The 18,698-nt window shown below is 37.3% G+C and overlaps 1 protein-coding gene across 1 annotated transcript; it reads right to left on the minus strand.

The window, feature by feature from the left end:
- Nucleotides 1-15,684: 15,684 nt before the first annotated feature.
- LOC110454179 (achaete-scute homolog 2-like) lies at nt 15,685-18,154 on the minus strand. Its single transcript, XM_021503555.1, has 2 exons — nt 17,216-18,154; nt 15,685-16,735 (listed from the first exon to the last, which is right to left on the minus strand). The coding sequence occupies exon 1, from the start codon at nt 18,012-18,014 to the stop codon at nt 17,235-17,237; it is 780 nt and encodes a 259-aa protein (XP_021359230.1). The 5' UTR covers nt 18,015-18,154; the 3' UTR covers nt 15,685-16,735; nt 17,216-17,234.
- Between the last annotated feature and the right edge of the window lie 544 nt (nt 18,155-18,698).

An 18,698-nucleotide genomic window follows, 5' to 3' on the forward strand; every position in this document is an offset into this window, starting at 1 on the left:
TCCCAATTCATCCGATTCCCACGCTTCACGGACAAAATGATGTCTGCATCACTATATGTCCATCGGCCGAGGCTTGACCTCTGTCCAAGTTCAGCCACAATAGCAAGAGATGTCCAGAAGAACAAGTTAACGCCGGTAAATAACACGTTAGCCAAGAGACTTGTCCCTGTAGTATTTGTCCAACGCAGACATAATTTCTTATCCCTGTTCACCTTTAGTCACATCCGGTCCCTTTAAGGAATGAATGAAAGAATATATGAATGAAAAGAGTATAACGTATATCAAATACCTTGTAATTATCCTTCAGACGTGATCCCTAGGGAACTTTCGTGAAAGATGAAACCAAAAAAGGTGACAGTACACAGCATCAAACTCTGATGACAGACAGCCAGTACGATGGTAGGGTGCAGCGAGCCTACTTTTGCCTGTCCCACCTGCAGTATACTGTAAAGAAAATATACTTAGTAGAGAAAGAAGTAAATATAAAACATTTCTGTATGTTATCCAAATAATAAGCAGAATTAGATTTTAGCAAATTATCGAAATATAACAGATTAACGCAATGAGAAATTAGCGCAATATATGCAATAGAAAAATAAACACAGAAATTTGATTTAGCGTAATCATAATTAAGCGCAAAAAAAAAATACGTGTTAAAATAAGAATAAAAGTGCAAGAAAATTATATGAAAATAACAAGATAAAATAGAGTGAAGGAATACACTTTATTAAAAGAATAAATTATTACTATACATTCACACATACACAATCGTATGTAGCGTATTATATATAAAATACAGTCAATGTTACACTATAAAAACCGATGTCATAATACATACAGTGCAGAATATAGCATTGTGAGTAAGTCCATTTAAAGGTTATAGAACTACAGTTAGCATGATATAGTCAAAACGAAAAACGTTTTACAAAGTTGACAAATACATTACAATCATTATGCATGATCTGATCCGGATATAACCATCAGCATACTAACCAACACGAAAACCACATGTGGTAGAGGAAATCGTTGTCCTACATCACCACTAGACTTTCGTCTGGTTTGCCTTTTAGATTTTTCTGTTTTATTTTCCACTTTGTGTTTGTGGAATTCGTGTTCTGTTTCGGCGTCCATTGTAAGCCAGTTTTATTGTATTTAGGTGTATTTTCATCGGCAGTTTGTGTCAACTTAAAGTTTCAATTTTCTTTCTTCGTATCGTCGAAGATGGGAATAGTTTGTCTCTATTTACCATAGACCTGTACCTATTTGAAGCATGAGGTATTCATGCATAGAATCGTATATATTGACGGTACACAAATTATGAACAAATGGTTTGTCGATAAAAATACAAAATTATTTTGCATCGAGCAAAGAAATAGTGTAAGCTTAAGCTAACACACATTGCAAGCAATCCTCTTCAATGATTTTGTTTGTTTATGTCTTACGTCCTAGTAACAGCTATAATCTCTTTAATGACAGATATAAAGGACGCGTGCTTAACCATGCAAAATTGATATTCGTAAATACATTTTGTAAATATAAGATCAATGTTATATGGCACAGATCGAGACCTCCCCTTCTGAAATAGCACAAAACAAACATTAAGCTGCCCCTTACTGGAACAAAACACTAAATCAACCTTCGAAGTGAACACACAAACACACGTTTATTATTTTTGAGTTTGTATTAACCGATTGTATTTACTTGTACTAAGATTCTGATTACAGTTCTAAATCCATATCCGACTTGATTTGTCAAAAACGTTTGACACTTTCAAAATCTCATATTAAACCTATTCACACATCAACCGAGACATTTCGACTTGGTTATCCCTATAAATACAGTGAAAGTAGAAACATCAACTCCCTTTACTCCAAACAACACGCCTTCCTGTGAAATAGATTTACCTGCGACACTTTCTAATCAGTTACAGTTATACCATTGATCAGGGGGAATTAACCTTTTGTTTCTACCTGATCCAAGGAAAGATTTCGATTGATGTTCGGGGTTTTCCATTCTTAAGTACAAATCACTCTGCTGTTTTATCTTCACCTGTATCGACCATTACCGGAGAGGTATCTTTACAACATACTCGAGTTGCCATGAACAGAAATATTAGAATAGACAAACGCCAAAATTATATTTGGAAACATGAAACATATTAAAAATATAACTCCATGAGCCGTAGTTTCTCCTTTTCTTGGTGGTGGGGGAAGGAGTAATGGGGTATTTTCCTTATGTTTAAGTCATGTGTTCTAGGTTCCTGTTTTGTGTCTGTTGTTGCCGTCTGATATTAACCTTAAGCTTCACAGTGGTTTCAAGTAGATATCATGAGTTACCAAAGTTTCAATGTTTCCTTACGCTCCGTGTTTACGAGAGACATATATGTGGAACAGGAAGTGCTTGCCATTTCAAAAAAAGTTTTTTTTTCTCTTATGACTATCATAGAAGTTTATATTTTCTCCCACTCTTCACAGGTATGTCTCCCGTTTTAGCCGGGGAAGATCAGCTTGTCACCTCCTATAGGGAGATAGCCTCGTGCCTATTAGCACGTGTCCAATTGTGACGTCATTAAAATGCGTCATCGGTAATTGTGACGTCATCAAAGGTGAATGACGATATTCATACCCCGCATGTGTTTGACTACTGTCAGTGGAGCTGTGACTGAAATAATAGGATGGGAGAAAAATAACCACCCCCTACCTTGAGGGGGTAACAGAGAAATCTCCAACCCTCGGGATGATTTCTTTGGTTGTCTAACCCTTGGTAGAGCCTTGGGTTAGACAACCAAAAGACATCACCCCTCGGGTAGGAGATTTCTCTGTCACACCCTCAAGGCAGGGGAAGATTCTATTAGTCTTCCTTTTTTTTGTGTTTGCATTTCTTCATTTCCTGTTGTTTTAGGTTATTTCGATTTAAACTCCCATTTTGTTTTGGGTTGGGGAGGAGGTAATGGTGTATTTTGCTGGTATTTTGGTGTTTTCTGCTACGTTCCTGCTGTCCGTAGGTTGTTGCCTCACTTCACCAAGTGGGCCGAAGCAGACAACATTGTTCCCCTGTTTCGATGTTTCCCATATTCAGTACTTACCAGTACCATATGTACACCAAACGATTACCGATTCAAGAAATCTGGCATCTCTTGTTGCTTTAACAATGGTTCGGGTTGTCTTTACTTATTGTGCTTGTTTTTCTCCATTTCCTGTTATTACAGTATTGTGTCGATTAAGGATTTGATCTTTCTTCTTCTTCTTTCTTTTTCTTCTTTCTTCTACTTCTTTCTTCTACTTCTTCTTCATCTGCTTCTTCTTATTCATCATCATCTATGCCCCCTATTTATTTCTTCTTCATCTAATTATGTATTATATGGTAACCCTTTGATATGTTTGATGTTTAAACATTTCCATTTATAAGTTAATAGATAACTTTTAAATATCTTGAAAATATTTCGAATATTTATCTATATTCCAAAATACATGCCCGCGAAGAAAACCTCCAAGAAACTCGACAGTAAGATAAAATTACAAACTATTTTGTTCAAGTATGATCGTGTGATATGTCAACAGTACGAGGGCAACAGGCGTACGTATTAACCCTTTGATCCACACTCCGAGAACTTGTATCCGATACTGACTTATAATCAAGGCAGATCAAGGCGGATTCAAAACAGAAAAGAGATATTATAAATAAGTTAAAAGACTCCAAATGTATCTGGAAATTTATTCTACTTGTAGGTTTCTTATTTCGTTCTGAATTGTTCAGATACACGATTATGTTTGTTTAACGGCCTAATGACTCCGTTTCGATGTCGTGAAAATAGTACACAGAAAGCGACAGATTACAATCAAATATACCTGATCTTAGCCGCCAAGACCGGTCAAAATTCTATCCTTTGAAAACAAAATCGCCTACAATCAAATGAGATTAAAAGGTACCTACAGGTAATTTGGACAAACTACAGCCCACTAGACAGAAAAGATTGGTTCGATTGTAGACGTGCTAGAAATACCAATACACCAAGACCAGGGGGAAATATATAAAGAAAATAGAATTTGCTCAATATTTTCAATTTTGCAACTTGTGTGAACGACTTAGCCTACCCAAAGTTTGAAAATTTAAGAAACGTGACAATTCTCAATAATCTGGCAGCATGGGTATTAAGTTGAGGAAGCTTAAAATATTGAGATTGACCACGGTCGGACGCTGTGGGTGGCTGAGGACATCAGTCCACTTAACTGGTCAGTCGGTAGACTTGGTCGAGACTGACCTCACCAGGACATCAGATAAAATGTATTTATACAACGTATATATATCTAAAAATTATTGACAGAAGCATGTAGACTAACATCAAGGTGTGCGACAAATGAAAACACAGCCAATCATCGTGCAAGTGTGAGACCAGTCTTCAAAGACTGTGCTTTCAACAGACAAATGTATATTCTTTTCATTTTAGGAAATATACCTGATTATGATTATAACAAGTTCTTGACAGACGGCACCGAGGTGACATTTTTACATGTTAAAGTGTGATGAAGGATATTTTTCATGTTAGTGACAAAAACATGTTATTAAAAAGGCGCAAGACAGCATTGGTGTCTGGCACTCTCGTTATACATCGAAGATCAAGTCATTCGGCTGATACCACGTTAGGTGGAGTTGAAATATTAACATTTCGTACAGAAATTAAAGAGATAATAAATAAGCAAATGTATTTCTTCTTTAATGAATGAAGTAAACATTCAAAATTCCAATGATAGAGACCTTTACTTTCTGATTTCCAGATTTCCAAAAATTTAGAGGACAAAAAGTTAACAACATGGGAATGATTTTGTGTGTGATGCATTATACAGACACGTCTTGCAAGGTGTCCATTTTTGATTGTTGATATAATTGGTGACTTTTCAAGAGCTGGAATTTATCAAAAGGTAGTGCAATCATCCTTTACAAATAGCAAAATATGCATGATCCTTTAAAAGACATACAACTGTAAGCCATAAGTTTGAATTGTTTAGAATATGTGCTTCGTTTCCTCATTCAGAAAGGTATTACAGTACTTAAGGATATATACAACCTTTCACAATATATCTGTGATTTGTGTTAGAGTTAAGGATAAATCTACCCTTTTATGTAATCATTCTTACAATTTCTTATCCCCCCCCTGTTTATAGAGTGGAACTTTTTTGGAGGGAATATACGTCATAATAATGCAACATAAGCGCGTAAAGGACGTCACAACCAATTATAATACTTTTTATCTATAAAATATTATGTATTTTAAATCTCTATAGACGTACTACTATCAAATATAATTGGTGATGTCTTATACCGACTCCTTTCTGTAAATCACGAAATATTTCCCAATATCACAGTCACGTGTCACAATGATTCTTGTATAGAGCATTCAAATTACGCTTTGTCATATCATACTTGAGATAACGAAACATGATTAATTTACCATTTGATTACCATGACAATCAAGATGTCACAGAGAAATCTCCAGTATAAGTACATCGGAAGAAAATCACATAGTTTATTAAAAACACCTATTAACTATTTTACCATTGACAGCCTAATATGGCAAGTTGTAATATTATTAGCCAGTTATCACTATGTTCCGTGTCATATTATTTTCAACATTAAGTTTTAAATGAGACAAATAGCTCAATTATTTCTCTATTATTCACCATATCATTGATAAATTTGACTCTTGGTTATCTTGTTCAATATCGGTACAAAAGGGGTCACAACAATGTCTATCCCTACCTTTGGATTCTAAGCATACAGTTTCACCTTTTATCCACACCGTATACAGGTAGATGATATTTTATTGACTGACTGGAAATTTTATGCAATCTCATTTCAATTATTAGCTTTTATGCTTTAGATATGATTAAATGTTTAGCCGTGCTTTGGCAAGAGGCTATTGGATTTTTATCTAGTCAACGAGAACTTCTAAACCTACGTCTGTAATCCCCAAAGCAAGGCCGGCCGTTAACAGTTATTTATATGTCTTGACAACCCGGCTTCGACCCATCCAAGAAGTATTAGATTGGATATTGAAGAGGAGAGCTCATAAATTTTTTTCTACAAGATAAAATAAAATCTTTTTAAGCCACTTGATTAAGCTCTGTGCAAACTTGAAACTGTCAATAAATTGTAATTTGTTTGGATCGTCAACTCTCTGATATTAGATCCGCGGTTGACCATGACTCCATTCCGCAAGCGGTCTGACAGAAAAATCTTAATCGCGCTTTTAGTTGCGGGTTACACCGACGTAGTGTGCAATGCACGCGATGCGTACGCGTGCATTCTGGAATTTATTGTTGGTGTAAATGCTATCCACAATCAACCGACGTCAGTTTCATTCTGTGTAGACGATGTACCCTCTAACAACTGTATCCTAGTGCAGTTAAATGTTTTCTCCTCGACCGACGGCTCGACCAGGGGCCTAGGTGTCCCCCGCCCGCACCACCTTTAAATCATCCAGTACAAATTACTAGCTACCAGGTTATAGTCTGTTGGTTTTGAAAAACAAATTGTATCAAATGTTTCTCCTGCTTAAGAGCTTTGCTTCTAAGCGGCCTGCTTTATAACAAAGAGAAGATGCATTCTATCCTTGAATCTGACTATATCAAATGCTCCGATAACTACCGCCCTTGTGCATCTCACAGGTTCGGTTTTCGCCTTTCCATTTTTGCGGTATTCTTTTAGATACTTCTAGTGCTGTTAACCTGTCGTGTTGAGATAATAAAATGAAATTTGTACGTGTCAGATGTTTGTCGGCTCTGTACCGACGTATATATCACTATTATATTACCGCCAGGGTTGCCGACGTTCTCGTGGAAGAAGGTGTAACCACAGTGTAATGTATACTTATACTGTCACATACATTCCCTTTCCACAGTAGATCCACACTTAAACTTTACGAAATACGTTATTTTAATAGTGAATTGATTCATTCATGAATGTTGTATTTTTGCATCTTCTTTTGCTAAGAAAATTAATAACAAAATTATTTTAATCTCAAAAAAGTTAATTCAGTCGTTTGTATCCTTTTATAAATTATTTCCGGGTTGTTGATGTCTTTTGTTTGGTTTTTAATTCGCCTCTGTTTCTGTTGTATTTAATTTAGTTTTGTTGACTTTTCTGTTCCTGCTTTCTTGTTTGATTTGGCGTCTCCTTGGTTCTTGTTGTTGTCTTTCCTTGTGTTTTGGTATCTCCTCTGTGCCTGTTTTCTTTCCTTGTGTTTTGGTGTCTCCTCTGTTCCTGTTGTCTTTCCTTGTGTGTTTGACGTCTCCTCTGTGCCTGTTGAGTTGCCTTGTGTTTTGGTGTCTCCCCTGTCCCTGTTTTCTTTCCTTGTGTTTTGAGGTCTCCTCTGTTCCTGTTGTCTTTACTTGTGTGTTTGACGTCTCCTCTGTGCCTGTTGTCTTTCCTTGTGTTTTGACATCTCCTCTGGTCCTGTTGTCTTTCCTTGTGAATTAGTATATCCTCTGTTCCTGTTGTCTTCCCCTGGGGTTCTGGTGTCTCCTCTGTTCCTGTTGTCTTTCCTTGTGTTTTGGTGTCCTCTCTTCCTATTGACTTCCCTTGTGTTTTGACGTTTCCTCTGTTCCTGTTGTCTTTCCTTGTGTTTTGACATCTCCTCCGTTCCTGTTGTCTTTCCTTTTGTTTTGGTGTCTCCTCTGTTCCTGTTGAGTTTCCTTGTGTTTTGACATCTTCTCTGTTTCTGTTATCTTTCCTTGTGTTTTAGTGTCTCCTCTGTTCGTGTTGTCTTTCCTTGTGTTTTGGTGTCTCCTTTGTGCCTGTTGTCTTTCCTTTTGTTTTGGTGTCTACTCTGTTCCTGTTGAGTTTCCTTGTGTTTGTTTTAGTGTCTCCTCTGTTCGTGTTGTCTTTCCTTGTGTTTTGGTGTCTCCTCTGTTCCTGTTGTCTTTCCTTGTGTTTTGACATTTCCTCTGGTCCTGTTGTCTTTCCTTGTGTATTGGTGTATCCTCTGTTCCTGTTGTCTTCCCCTGGGGTTTTGGTGTCTCCTCTGTTCCTGTTGTCTTTCCTTGTGTTTTGGTGTCTCCTCTGTTCCTATTGACTTCCCTTGTGTTTTGACGTCTCCTCTGTTCCTGTTGTCTTTCCTTGTGTTTTGACATCTCCTCCGTTTCTGTTGTCTTTCCTTTTGTTTTGGTGTCTCCTCTGTTCCTGTTGAGTTTCCTTGTGTTATGACATCTTCTCTGTTTCTGTTGTCTTTCCTTGTGTTTTAGTGTCTCCTCTGTCCCTGTTTTCTTTCCTTGTGTTTTGGTGTTTCCTTTGTGCCTGTTGTCTTTCCTTGTGTTTTGGTGTCTCCTCTGTTCCGGTTGTCTTTCCTTGTGTGTTTGGTGTCTCCTTTGTGCCTGTTGTCTTTCCTTGTGTTTTGACATCTCCTCTGTTCCTGTTGTCTTTCCTTGTGTATTGGTGTCTCCTCTGTCCCTGTTTTCTTTCCTTGTGTTTTGGTGTCTCCTCTGTTCCTGTTGTCTTTCCTTGTGTTTTGGTGTCTCCTTTGTGCCTGTTGTCTTTCCTTGTGTTTTGGTGTCTCCTCTGTTCCGGTTGTCTTTCCTTGTGTTTTGACATCTCCTCTGTTCCTGTTGTCTTTCCTTGTGTTTTGGTGTCTCCTCTGTTCCTGTTGTCTTTCCTTGTGTTTTGGTGTCTCCTTTGTGCCTGTTGTCTTTCCTTGTGTTTTGGTGTCTCCTCTGTTCCTGTTGTCTTTCCTTGTGTTTTGACATCTCCTCTGTTCCTGTTGTCTTTCCTTGTGTTTTGGTGTCTCCTCTGTTCCTGTTGTCTTTCCTTGTGTTTTGACATCTCCTCTGTTCCTGTTGTCTTTCCTTGTGTTTTGGTGTCTCCTCTGTTCCTGTTGTCTTTCCTTGTGTTTTGACATCTCCTCTGTTCCTGTTGTCTTTCCTTGTGTTTTGGTGTCTCCTCTGTTCCTGTTGTCTTTCCTTGTGTTTTGACATCTCCTCTGTTCCTGTTGTCTTTCCTTGTGTTTTGGTGTCTCCTCTGTTCCTGTTGTCTTTCCTTGTGTTTTGACATCTCCTCTGTTCCTGTTGTCTTTCCTTGTGTTTTGGTGTCTCCTCTGTTCCTGTTGTCTTTCCTTGTGTTTTGGTGTCTCCTCTGTTCCTGTTGTCTTTCCTTGTGTTTTGGTGTCTCCTCTGTGCCTGTTGTCTTTCCTTGTGTTTTGACATCTCCTCTGTTCCTGTTGTCTTTCCTTGTGTTTTGGTGTCTCCTTTGTGCCTGTTGTCTTTCCTTGTGTTTTGGTGTCTCCTCTGTTCCTGTTGTCTTTCCTTGTGTTTTGACATCTCCTCTGTTCCTGTTGTCTTTCCTCGTGTTTTGGTGTCTCCGTTGTGCCTGTTGTCTTTCCTTGTGTTTTGACATCTCCTCTGTGCCTGTTGAGTTTCCTTGTGTTTTGACATCTTCTCTGTTTCTGTTGTCTTTCCTTGTGTTTTGGTGTCTCCTCTGTTCCTGTTGTCTTTCCTTGTGTTTTGACATCTCCTCTGGTCCTGTTGTCTTTCCTTGTGTTTTAGTATCTCCTCTGTTCCTGTTGTCTTTCCTTGTGTTTTAGTATCTCCTCTGTTCCTGTTGTCTTTCCTTGTGTTTTAGTATCTCCTCTGTTCCTGTTGTCTTTCCTTGTGTTTTAGTATCTCCTCTGTTCCTGTTGTCTTTCCTTGTGTTTTAGTATCTCCTCTGTTCCTGTTGTCTTTCCTTGTGTTTTGACATCTCCTCTGTTCCTGTTGAGTTTCCTTGTGTTTTGAAGTCTCCTCTGTTCCTGATGTTCTTTCTTGTATTTTAGTATCTCCTCTGTTCCTGTTGTCTTTCCTTGTGTTTTAGTATCTCCTCTGTTCCTGTTGTCTTTCCTTGTGTTTTAGTATCTCCTCTGTTCCTGTTGTCTTTCCTTGTGTTTTAGTATCTCCTCTGTTCCTGTTGTCTTTCCTTGTGTTTTAGTATCTCCTCTGTTCCTGTTGTCTTTCCTTGTGTTTTGACATCTCCTCTGTTCCTGTTGAGTTTCCTTGTGTTTTGAAGTCTCCTCTGTTCCTGATGTTCTTTCTTGTATTTTAGTATCTCCTCTGTTCCTGTTGTCTTTCCTTGTGTTTTAGTATCTCCTCTGTTCCTGTTGTCTTTCCTTGTGTTTTGACATCTCCTCTGTTCCTGTTGAGTTTCCTTGTGTTTTGAAGTCTCCTCTGTCCCTGATGTTCTTTCTTGTATTTTGACCTCTCCTCTGTTGCTGTTGTCTGTGTGTAGAGAAGGCTCGTATGTTATTACTGAGAAAAGACGAATTAGTGATCATGAAATTCAAATGGTAGCATTTGTCATATATATTTTTGTGTTCAATCGTAAGCATTTCACCGTTAATAAAAATATCCATTTTGTAGTAAAGCCAGTACATTTTTTGTATTATTTTTTAATCCAACAGTGTTCTTGTGCAAGTTAAAAGCATATCTAACAAGGAAATGTATACCCGGCCTTTTTTCCAAACAAATGTTAGTTTATTTCCAGTGTTGACGTTTAACATTCAACGCAATTTTATTCGTTCATATTCTATCCAGGTTAAGAAAATCGCTTGTGAAAATGTCTTTAAGGCAGAATTCAATAAAAAGAATATTAAGGGTACATCACCTTATTTTAAATGTGATCATTTAAATCCAATTTCTATCCCCTACTCCTCCCTATGACAGTTATAACGGGGAAGAGCATAGCTTCTCTGACAAAAGACCGTTACAAATATATTTAGATGAATTCAATTCACTTTCCATCTCAAATGTACCATGTAATGACTCGGAAAAAGGTTTTCACTGAAGTTCTAGTGTACTTTTAGGGGCCTGGATTGGTTTGATTCAATTTGAGGTTTTGTCATATTATCAGTCTGAATGTATGGATACATACAGTTACAATGAATTCACTTAAAAGCGTGTGCCCTGTATCTGATAAAATACAAACGTCAAAAGTCCATATTTAAAGCAATTTATTTTCAATTTTCAATTTATTATATATTTCTTCAGTCATGTCAATATATATATGAATGACGTTTCTGTCCTTTCAACTTCCCATAGAAATAAAAAGTACAGTCTGCCAAAGGCAACATGGAAAATGATTTACCTCACATAATTTCAATGGAAAATTAGCATTTTTTATTTTTTTATTAATTCATTCAATTTTATCGATTTGGTAACTATAACAACATACATATATAATTCCTCTATACTGATAAATATATTTTTTCATTTTTATTCTATGCAACACATCTAAGAATTATTTCCAGAACTTTTTGCACACCCAGCTTCAGTCACAGTTTAGCATACTTAAGATGCATTGAGTAAGCAGAAATTTGGACCCGTATTTATGAAACAGTTTGTATGCTCAAGTATGGATTCCCAGCTCAAACCACCTTCCTTTAACTCTTTAGCACAAACACAAATACATGTACATCTGTACAACTGTTAACATTCAAAATGGTATTCGATTTTAATTGTCTCCAAACTCTTCCAAATGATTTATAATAATTTACAACTGAAACCAAAACAAGTGGCATTGTGCAGAGAATCTAAGTTTGAGCATGAGAACGCTTTCATGAATACGGTTCCAAGACTACCACTCAGCAGGTTGTTTATGAATCAGAAACTCGACTGGGTCCGCTAAATGGGCGTATTCTGCAACAATTTGTTATCTGACTAAATTAAAATTACCCGCTAATGAGCATCCAAGAGACAAAACTAACATAACCTCAAATTTTGATGAGAAAATAAAGGATTTCTAATGGTTGATTGGTGAAATGATTGATAGTCAATCGATAGCATCTTTGCTCTCCAATAATTACACAAAAGCTATGCAGAATCAATTAACTTGCTGATCAAACGATTGGACAGTCATGTGAGCAGAAGCTTAGTTCGGGGAGAGAAAGGCAGATACCATTATGATTATTCCAGATTAAGATAAGACACGTGATGAAAACGTTCCTACAAAATGACTTTGATATGGCTCATAGAAAGGTTTTAGAATATTAAGGCCTTAATACTGTACCGCTTTATAATCACGGGATCAAAGTATGTTGTATTCCTTTTTTTTGTGTGTGTGCCTCGGTTGTTGCCTTTTTTGTATTGGCATTGTGCTTCGATTTTACTTTTTTTTTTTTTTTTTACAAAATTTGAATTTGAATGAAAATGACTTACATCCTGAAATAATTGTTTAGTTACAGAAATTGTCTCTTCTAAAGAAGCCGTACTGTTTGTCCTAAATGTCAACTTTATTTATTTTACAACAATTATGAAATAAGTTATTTTAACTTATGCATAAATCACTCTTGTTGGCCCGGATGTTATTGCGCGGGGGTCTGAATGTGGGAAATAACCGGAGTACCCGGAGAAACCCCACGTGGTCGGGCAGGTGACCCAATACTTGATCACGTCCGATCGCGATCGGGGAATCGAACCCCGGTCGCCTTGTTGAAAGGCAAGTGCGCTATCCACTGCGCCACCCGACTACACTGTTTGTCCTGCCTGATGATGAAACACCGTCCATTACCCGAACTGTGGGAAGAACGATGAGTCGCTTACAACATCGTCATATTCATCACGGGGCCGCTTACACCCCTTAGCAACATTCATCAAAATCAGGACCTAATGTTCACACCTCTCTGACATCAGAGGCAATTTTGTCCAAACGAAGTCAGCTTATCGCAATATCAAAGAAACGTAATTGACTTCAGACATAATGACATTGACATCGTTGTATCGCGATATGACAACTGATACCCTGACCTTAAGTTTAAGAGTTAAAGATTTTTACCTTTGAAAAAAGAAATATCTAAAAACTCTAAATAAAAAAATCTGGAATTTGACATTAAGATAACAAGACTTATCACGACTTGTCGCAGGACCGCATACATGACCTACGTGACCTCACTCCGTGACTTGCTTCCGAGAAAGGCCGAGATGAAAGGATGATCAGCCGGCCCTCCATTCCGGACTGTTGGCACACGTTCTTCTCAGGGGTATGACATATTCCTACAACAGACAGTACCCTCGCTCGCTTAATTGTGGTATTTCTGCAGCCAGGAGCGCCATCTTTCCGGATCACCAGCCAGTCAGACTTAATCGGATCAGGCGAAGAATGCGTAGAGACCCTCAATCATATAAATTTGCTTGAAGCATTGTAAAGAAGTGTTGAGTCCCAACCGCACAGTAGCTTTATTCGAATTGTGAGCTAGATATATTAATAGAACTTTACATCTTATCATATTTATTTTTATATATAGGTATTAATAAGCTACTATAGATTGCATAGAAACCACTTCAGTTTGTATAGAAAGGCACCTTTTTTAAATATCTATGTCTTTTATCGTCTTGCAAATAATTGTAAAAAACTTGAAATAACAATTTCCTTAAACTTCATTCAGAAGATTTTATTGTTAAGATCTTGCATAAAGTAGTACGTCTTTAATTTCTTTAAATCATTACGTTGTTTATCGATTTCCTAACAACCTTACTCAATGAATGTGTTTTGTTAGCAATGTCACCGTGTTAGCGTTGTTTCTCTTTGTCCCTTACGTATCGTATTGCTATTGCGAATAACACTGGTACATAGACATTTCTTTCGGAACACGGGTCCGCCATTTTAACCCCTTTGTCCCATCAACTGACCAACTTCCTAATAACTCTTCGATGAAATGATTCTGATTTCGAACATACAGTTGTGAGGCCTCTATCATCTAGTCAGCCTCGTTCTCAGCATAGATTGGCTTGAGAGATGGTCAGATTACTTGGGTATTACTTCGTATAGAAAAGGGTCAGTCAGTCTCCTAAAACACTGACAAGATATAGAGAAACAACCGGATTAGTGTGACTGTTATAGGTGTGACGGTATACTCTATATGTTTGCTTTTCGGCTGCTTTCAAAAGTTTAAAAAAACACCCATATTCGGAATATTTATATTTTTTTCATTTCCGCATATTCCCATTAAAACGTGAGCGTTTAAGCCGTATATTGTATAAAAAATGTTTAACCCTTGTTTCATGAGTCGGAGACGCCAACCACTGAGCCGATTGTCTGCACTTCATACTAATATAGGAAATATTAAAGATGGTCGACAGCATTTACAAAACATCGCATTGTTATAAGCTTAGAATCGCTGCTTTTGTCATGATATCGTTTATTTAGGGACGATTGAGATACAATTGTTTGTGAAACAAAGGCGAAATAAATAAATATCTTCATTCTGATTATGGTTGGAAAAATAGTGGCGCCACCTTGTCCCTTCATTATACGTTCATTGTATGTCGGCGGTTCATTTTATTTTACGAAATAATATTAGGTTAACGTTAGTTTTTATGTGTGTTTTGCAGGCATTCGTACTGATTGTATGTGTTATGTATGATTTTGACTATATGTATATTGTCTTTAAAAGTTTGCCAAGTGTATGATTTTGACTGTTTATGGGTGTCTGGTTGAGACAGGAAAGATTTCATATCAGAGATGTCCAAAAACAGAGAAACAGACTGACATAATTGAACTTTTCCAGTATCCTTACTGAAACTTTCTACACCAGTCAACGTATACGGTACAATGAAACGTAGAAAATACTATATCTATCAGTATATCATCATTTCACGATGAGATCGCCGACATTTTCACACGTACCTGTACACTGAGACACAAACACACATACAGGTAAGGTAACACACACGGTACAGGTAACAGACACACGTCTGCCCTACAAAAGTTAAACGGTATTATCTGAGGGAGCTCTTCATGACTTGGACAGAACAGGTAAACACTTTGGCTGGCGTAGCTGATAATAAGCTATCTCGCTCAGATAGCCCTGTTTATATTGAATGTCTAAAGTGGGTTGGAGTAGCTACAATCAAAGTCACTGAATCCACAAAACTAACGATATACCGAGATTTAACAGCTCTGCCGAGGCAAATATTTTTCAGTATACGCATTTCGTCGTTCATAGTGAAATTGAGGAGGAAGTTTAGAAGGAAGTTTAATGTTTTAAAGGGACGATAACTTAGTCAGTTATTTCCTACAGTGTGTGCATTAAACACCGACTTGTACTTAGTCCTCTGTAACGTACTTTTAAAAGACTCTAAATATTCCTGCCGCAAATTTTATCAAACAAAATTGCGTTCAAATATTGGAGATATCAGTTTTCAGTTTTAATTGACACAACTCTTTTATCTCTGGCTCTGAGGTGTTAACCCTCTTCGCGTTAAAAAAATGTGACGTTTTGTGATGGTGTTTGTCGACTGAAATGAATCGCGTCCTTCAACACGTTCGCACATTCCCTTTGTTGTGTAATTATGGAAACCAAAGCTCGGTGTCAATAATCCGGTTTCTCGATGTATAAAAAACTTAGCGGAGAAATGAGTCAACTAATCGTTTGATTTACTCCTGGAATCATTGCGAAATTATATTTGTTTTTGTTTTCCATATCATGCATAGCAAACAAATGTCTACTGGACAAACAAAATTCAGATTTTTAAGCAATAGAAAGTATGTCTTGATATTTTACGTAAAAGCAATGTTGAAGTGTATTTTGCTGCTTTCTTGAAAGTTCGTCCAATACACACTTGATTTTAATATTTATTTCGGGATGAGTTTGTTTAAATTCACAACTCGAAGAAAATATTTAAACTTCAACTTCGCAAATTTTATTGACAACAGTATTTGTTCTGTATGCTTATATACATACATTCGCAAACATAGAAAATATATTTATATGATATATATACAAATATACAAGTTCATTCGAGATCTTATCTCATTGAAAAAAACAATACACATTTTGATCAAAAAAATAATGGAATTAACATTTTCATAAATATTAAGTACAAAATTGAATAGTTTGGTCTCGGAAGCACTGTTTACAAACACAATAGCGTAACTTTCTGATAAAACTTTCAAAACTTACAAACAAAACGTTGTCCATGGTTAATGAAAATGGGTGATAATCGTAATAAATGTTGATGAAAATTTGCATGAATATTTTTTTCAAAAACTTCAAACTTGTATCTATTCTTATACGTAAATTGAACACATGTTTTTGTATAATAGTTATCAAAAACGATACTTATAGAAAAAATCGATTGAATCGATGATTTTTATATGATATTGAACACAATAAAGGCGATTGGTTTGTCATTTACAAAATAATCAACGTGGCATTGAACACATTTATCGGCGGTAAAAATTTGCATAATAAAATATATAAAAACATATTTTTAAAAAATAAGCATGTGAAAGAAAAACTTCCACATCACCGTTTCCAGCACTATAGTACGTATTATTGATAAAAGTCAACATTTTCCTTGCATAAATATTTCTGGCATAAAATTCATATTCAAACATCGTAAATATAATCATTAATGTCTGCATAGAATATGAGTCACAAATCAGAAACGTTGTGTAATAGGCACAGCCGTTAAGCTTGGCGCGTGATTTGCATGCCGCCATGTAAAGTGGCGTACACTTCAGGCACGCGAACTTGTCCGGCGTTTGTTCTCGCATCATCATACGAAAAAGTCCTATATCACGGAAAAATCACATACGGGTGTTTTGTCTTTCTCTATAACAGTTTGAACACAATCTGGAATAATGAGACACGATGACGTCATAGTGGTCATCCCGGGGGTCACTCTATGCCAGAGTGGCCGGACGTCGGTTCTCGCGTGGGCACGAGTGGAGCGTTGAGATCACTTCCCCAATACGCTTATCTCTTGGTTTGCTTCACCTGAAAAATATAAAGGTAAATTTTCTGTAAAGTTTGCATAATTGGAAATATACATCAAAAACAGTATTCATATTAATCTAACATTAACTTACTTATAGTCAGTTATTTTTTTCTGTTATGGTAAGGTGAACAAAAAGTTATTAATTAAGTTTCTTAATCAAAATTATAAATGCTACCATAATTCAAATACACAATTTCAAATAAGCATTTAAAAACAAGATATCAAATGCGTAAAAATCTAATACAAGTATTGTACGGATACGACTATTCTTAAAATATCCACAAAATTTATATCTTATAAATTTCACTTTATCCTATTAAATCATAGTTCGCCAACGGCGCTTGAAGATTAATGTTTGAAATGTCTGCTTGATCTGTCAGCTCAAGTACTAGCAACGTACTAGTACAGCGTGAAATATATACCCATTGACAAGTCGATAGAAACCGATGCTCTTTTACAAAAGTAGAAAAGAAATTTACCTGTGTTTTATCCGATGTTTCACGTGAACCAAGAACCAAGATCAGGTAATTCTTCATCCTCCGAGCTAAACGATTCCGAGATGGCGTCGGAGGAGAGACTCGGGGCAGGGGAATTCTGTGACGAACAACTAACATTTGGGCTTGACACAAAACTGTGCATGCCGTTATTGCTTTGTAAAGCTGCACACAAACTGTTCAAGTTATCATTGTCTTGTAATGAACTGGCAGTCTGAGAGAGCGCTGCACAGAGACTGCTCAGACTATTACTCTCTTGGAGATTTCCAGGAAAGCTGGTGCTCCCGCTAGTACTACTTGAATCACTGTCAAGTGCGTCCATATTCAAATCCATGAAAGTCTGCGGCGAAGCCGGTTCCCCATCAGTCGTCAACACTGTTTGAAGATATCGAATGTAATCTGACGCAGCTTTTAAAGTGTCCACCTTACTCATCTTCTTGTTTTTCTTTCCACTTGGCACATGTTCTCTCAAAGTTTCAAATCCCATGTTTACCATTTTCACACGATTCCGTTCCCGCTCGTTTCGCCTTGCTACAGCGGCTGGTTGTGGACGAGGAAGTATGTGATGCAAGCCTGTGTTATCCGTTCTCCTCTTGCACCGCAAAGCTTCGGGTTCCCTTGGAGTAGAGGGATCAGGTTTTTTCCCCAACTGTCTCGTAGCCTGTACTTGTTGTGCTACAGTTGTTGCTCTGACAAGAATATAGGGTCCACTCATCTGAAAAGCGTCACCAGTGGAGCCAGAAAGCCCCTGTATAGGTACAAGGCTGATCGTAGTCGTCATCATGTAGTAAGTTCGTAACAGATATAGTAAGTCACGTAACTACAACGTTCGCCCCTTGGCTCGTGTCTCTCGCGTGGATATGTCGTACTCTTCACGGCTCGTGCCCGTTCGTAGCGTCTGCATCGACCGGGGGTTCTCGGAAGTCTGTTTGTTCGTGTCCCCACCTGTTAGGTAGGGTTTTAAATACCAGACTACTTCTTAGCTCCTCCCACTCGCGAGGATGACCGCGCCCACAGAACAATTACCTCAATGACTCTCTGGTGTCAATCATTCAGTTGTCGGACTTTAGGCACGTGTATGATAATACAATGCTAAGGTACGGCTAGATTTTAAATCAACACAAAAGAATCTCAACTCCGCCAAGCATTGCCGAAGCAAGCGGGACACAGGTAGACTAAAGCCGGATATAACGCTAACACGTAACCGCTATATGTGTAGGCCAAGTCTGATCCCCCGACGCATTACATTATACTGAGTTCAAAATAATATTTTACAAATATCTCTGAAATGCAGTTGTTCCCCAATTTGACACACGACATGACCATTGATAAATAACAACCTTTCCGAGCCTGTTCATTTCATATTAGTTTTTAATTCACTGTCGAGGAACGTTTATGTTGGGCGTGTACAGTTTTGCTGGAATGATATATCATATATTCTACTGAATATTAGCACATGCTAATAATG

Source organism: Mizuhopecten yessoensis, unplaced genomic scaffold (genome assembly GCF_002113885.1).
Source record: "Mizuhopecten yessoensis strain PY_sf001 unplaced genomic scaffold, ASM211388v2 scaffold7713, whole genome shotgun sequence".
NCBI lineage: Eukaryota > Metazoa > Mollusca > Bivalvia > Pectinida > Pectinidae > Mizuhopecten > Mizuhopecten yessoensis.

Bases quoted from the DNA above. Each gene is read 5' to 3' on its own strand.
- LOC110454179 (XM_021503555.1), bottom strand. From the start codon at position 18,014: ATGATGACGACTACGATCAGCCTTGTACCTATACAGGGGCTTTCTGGC.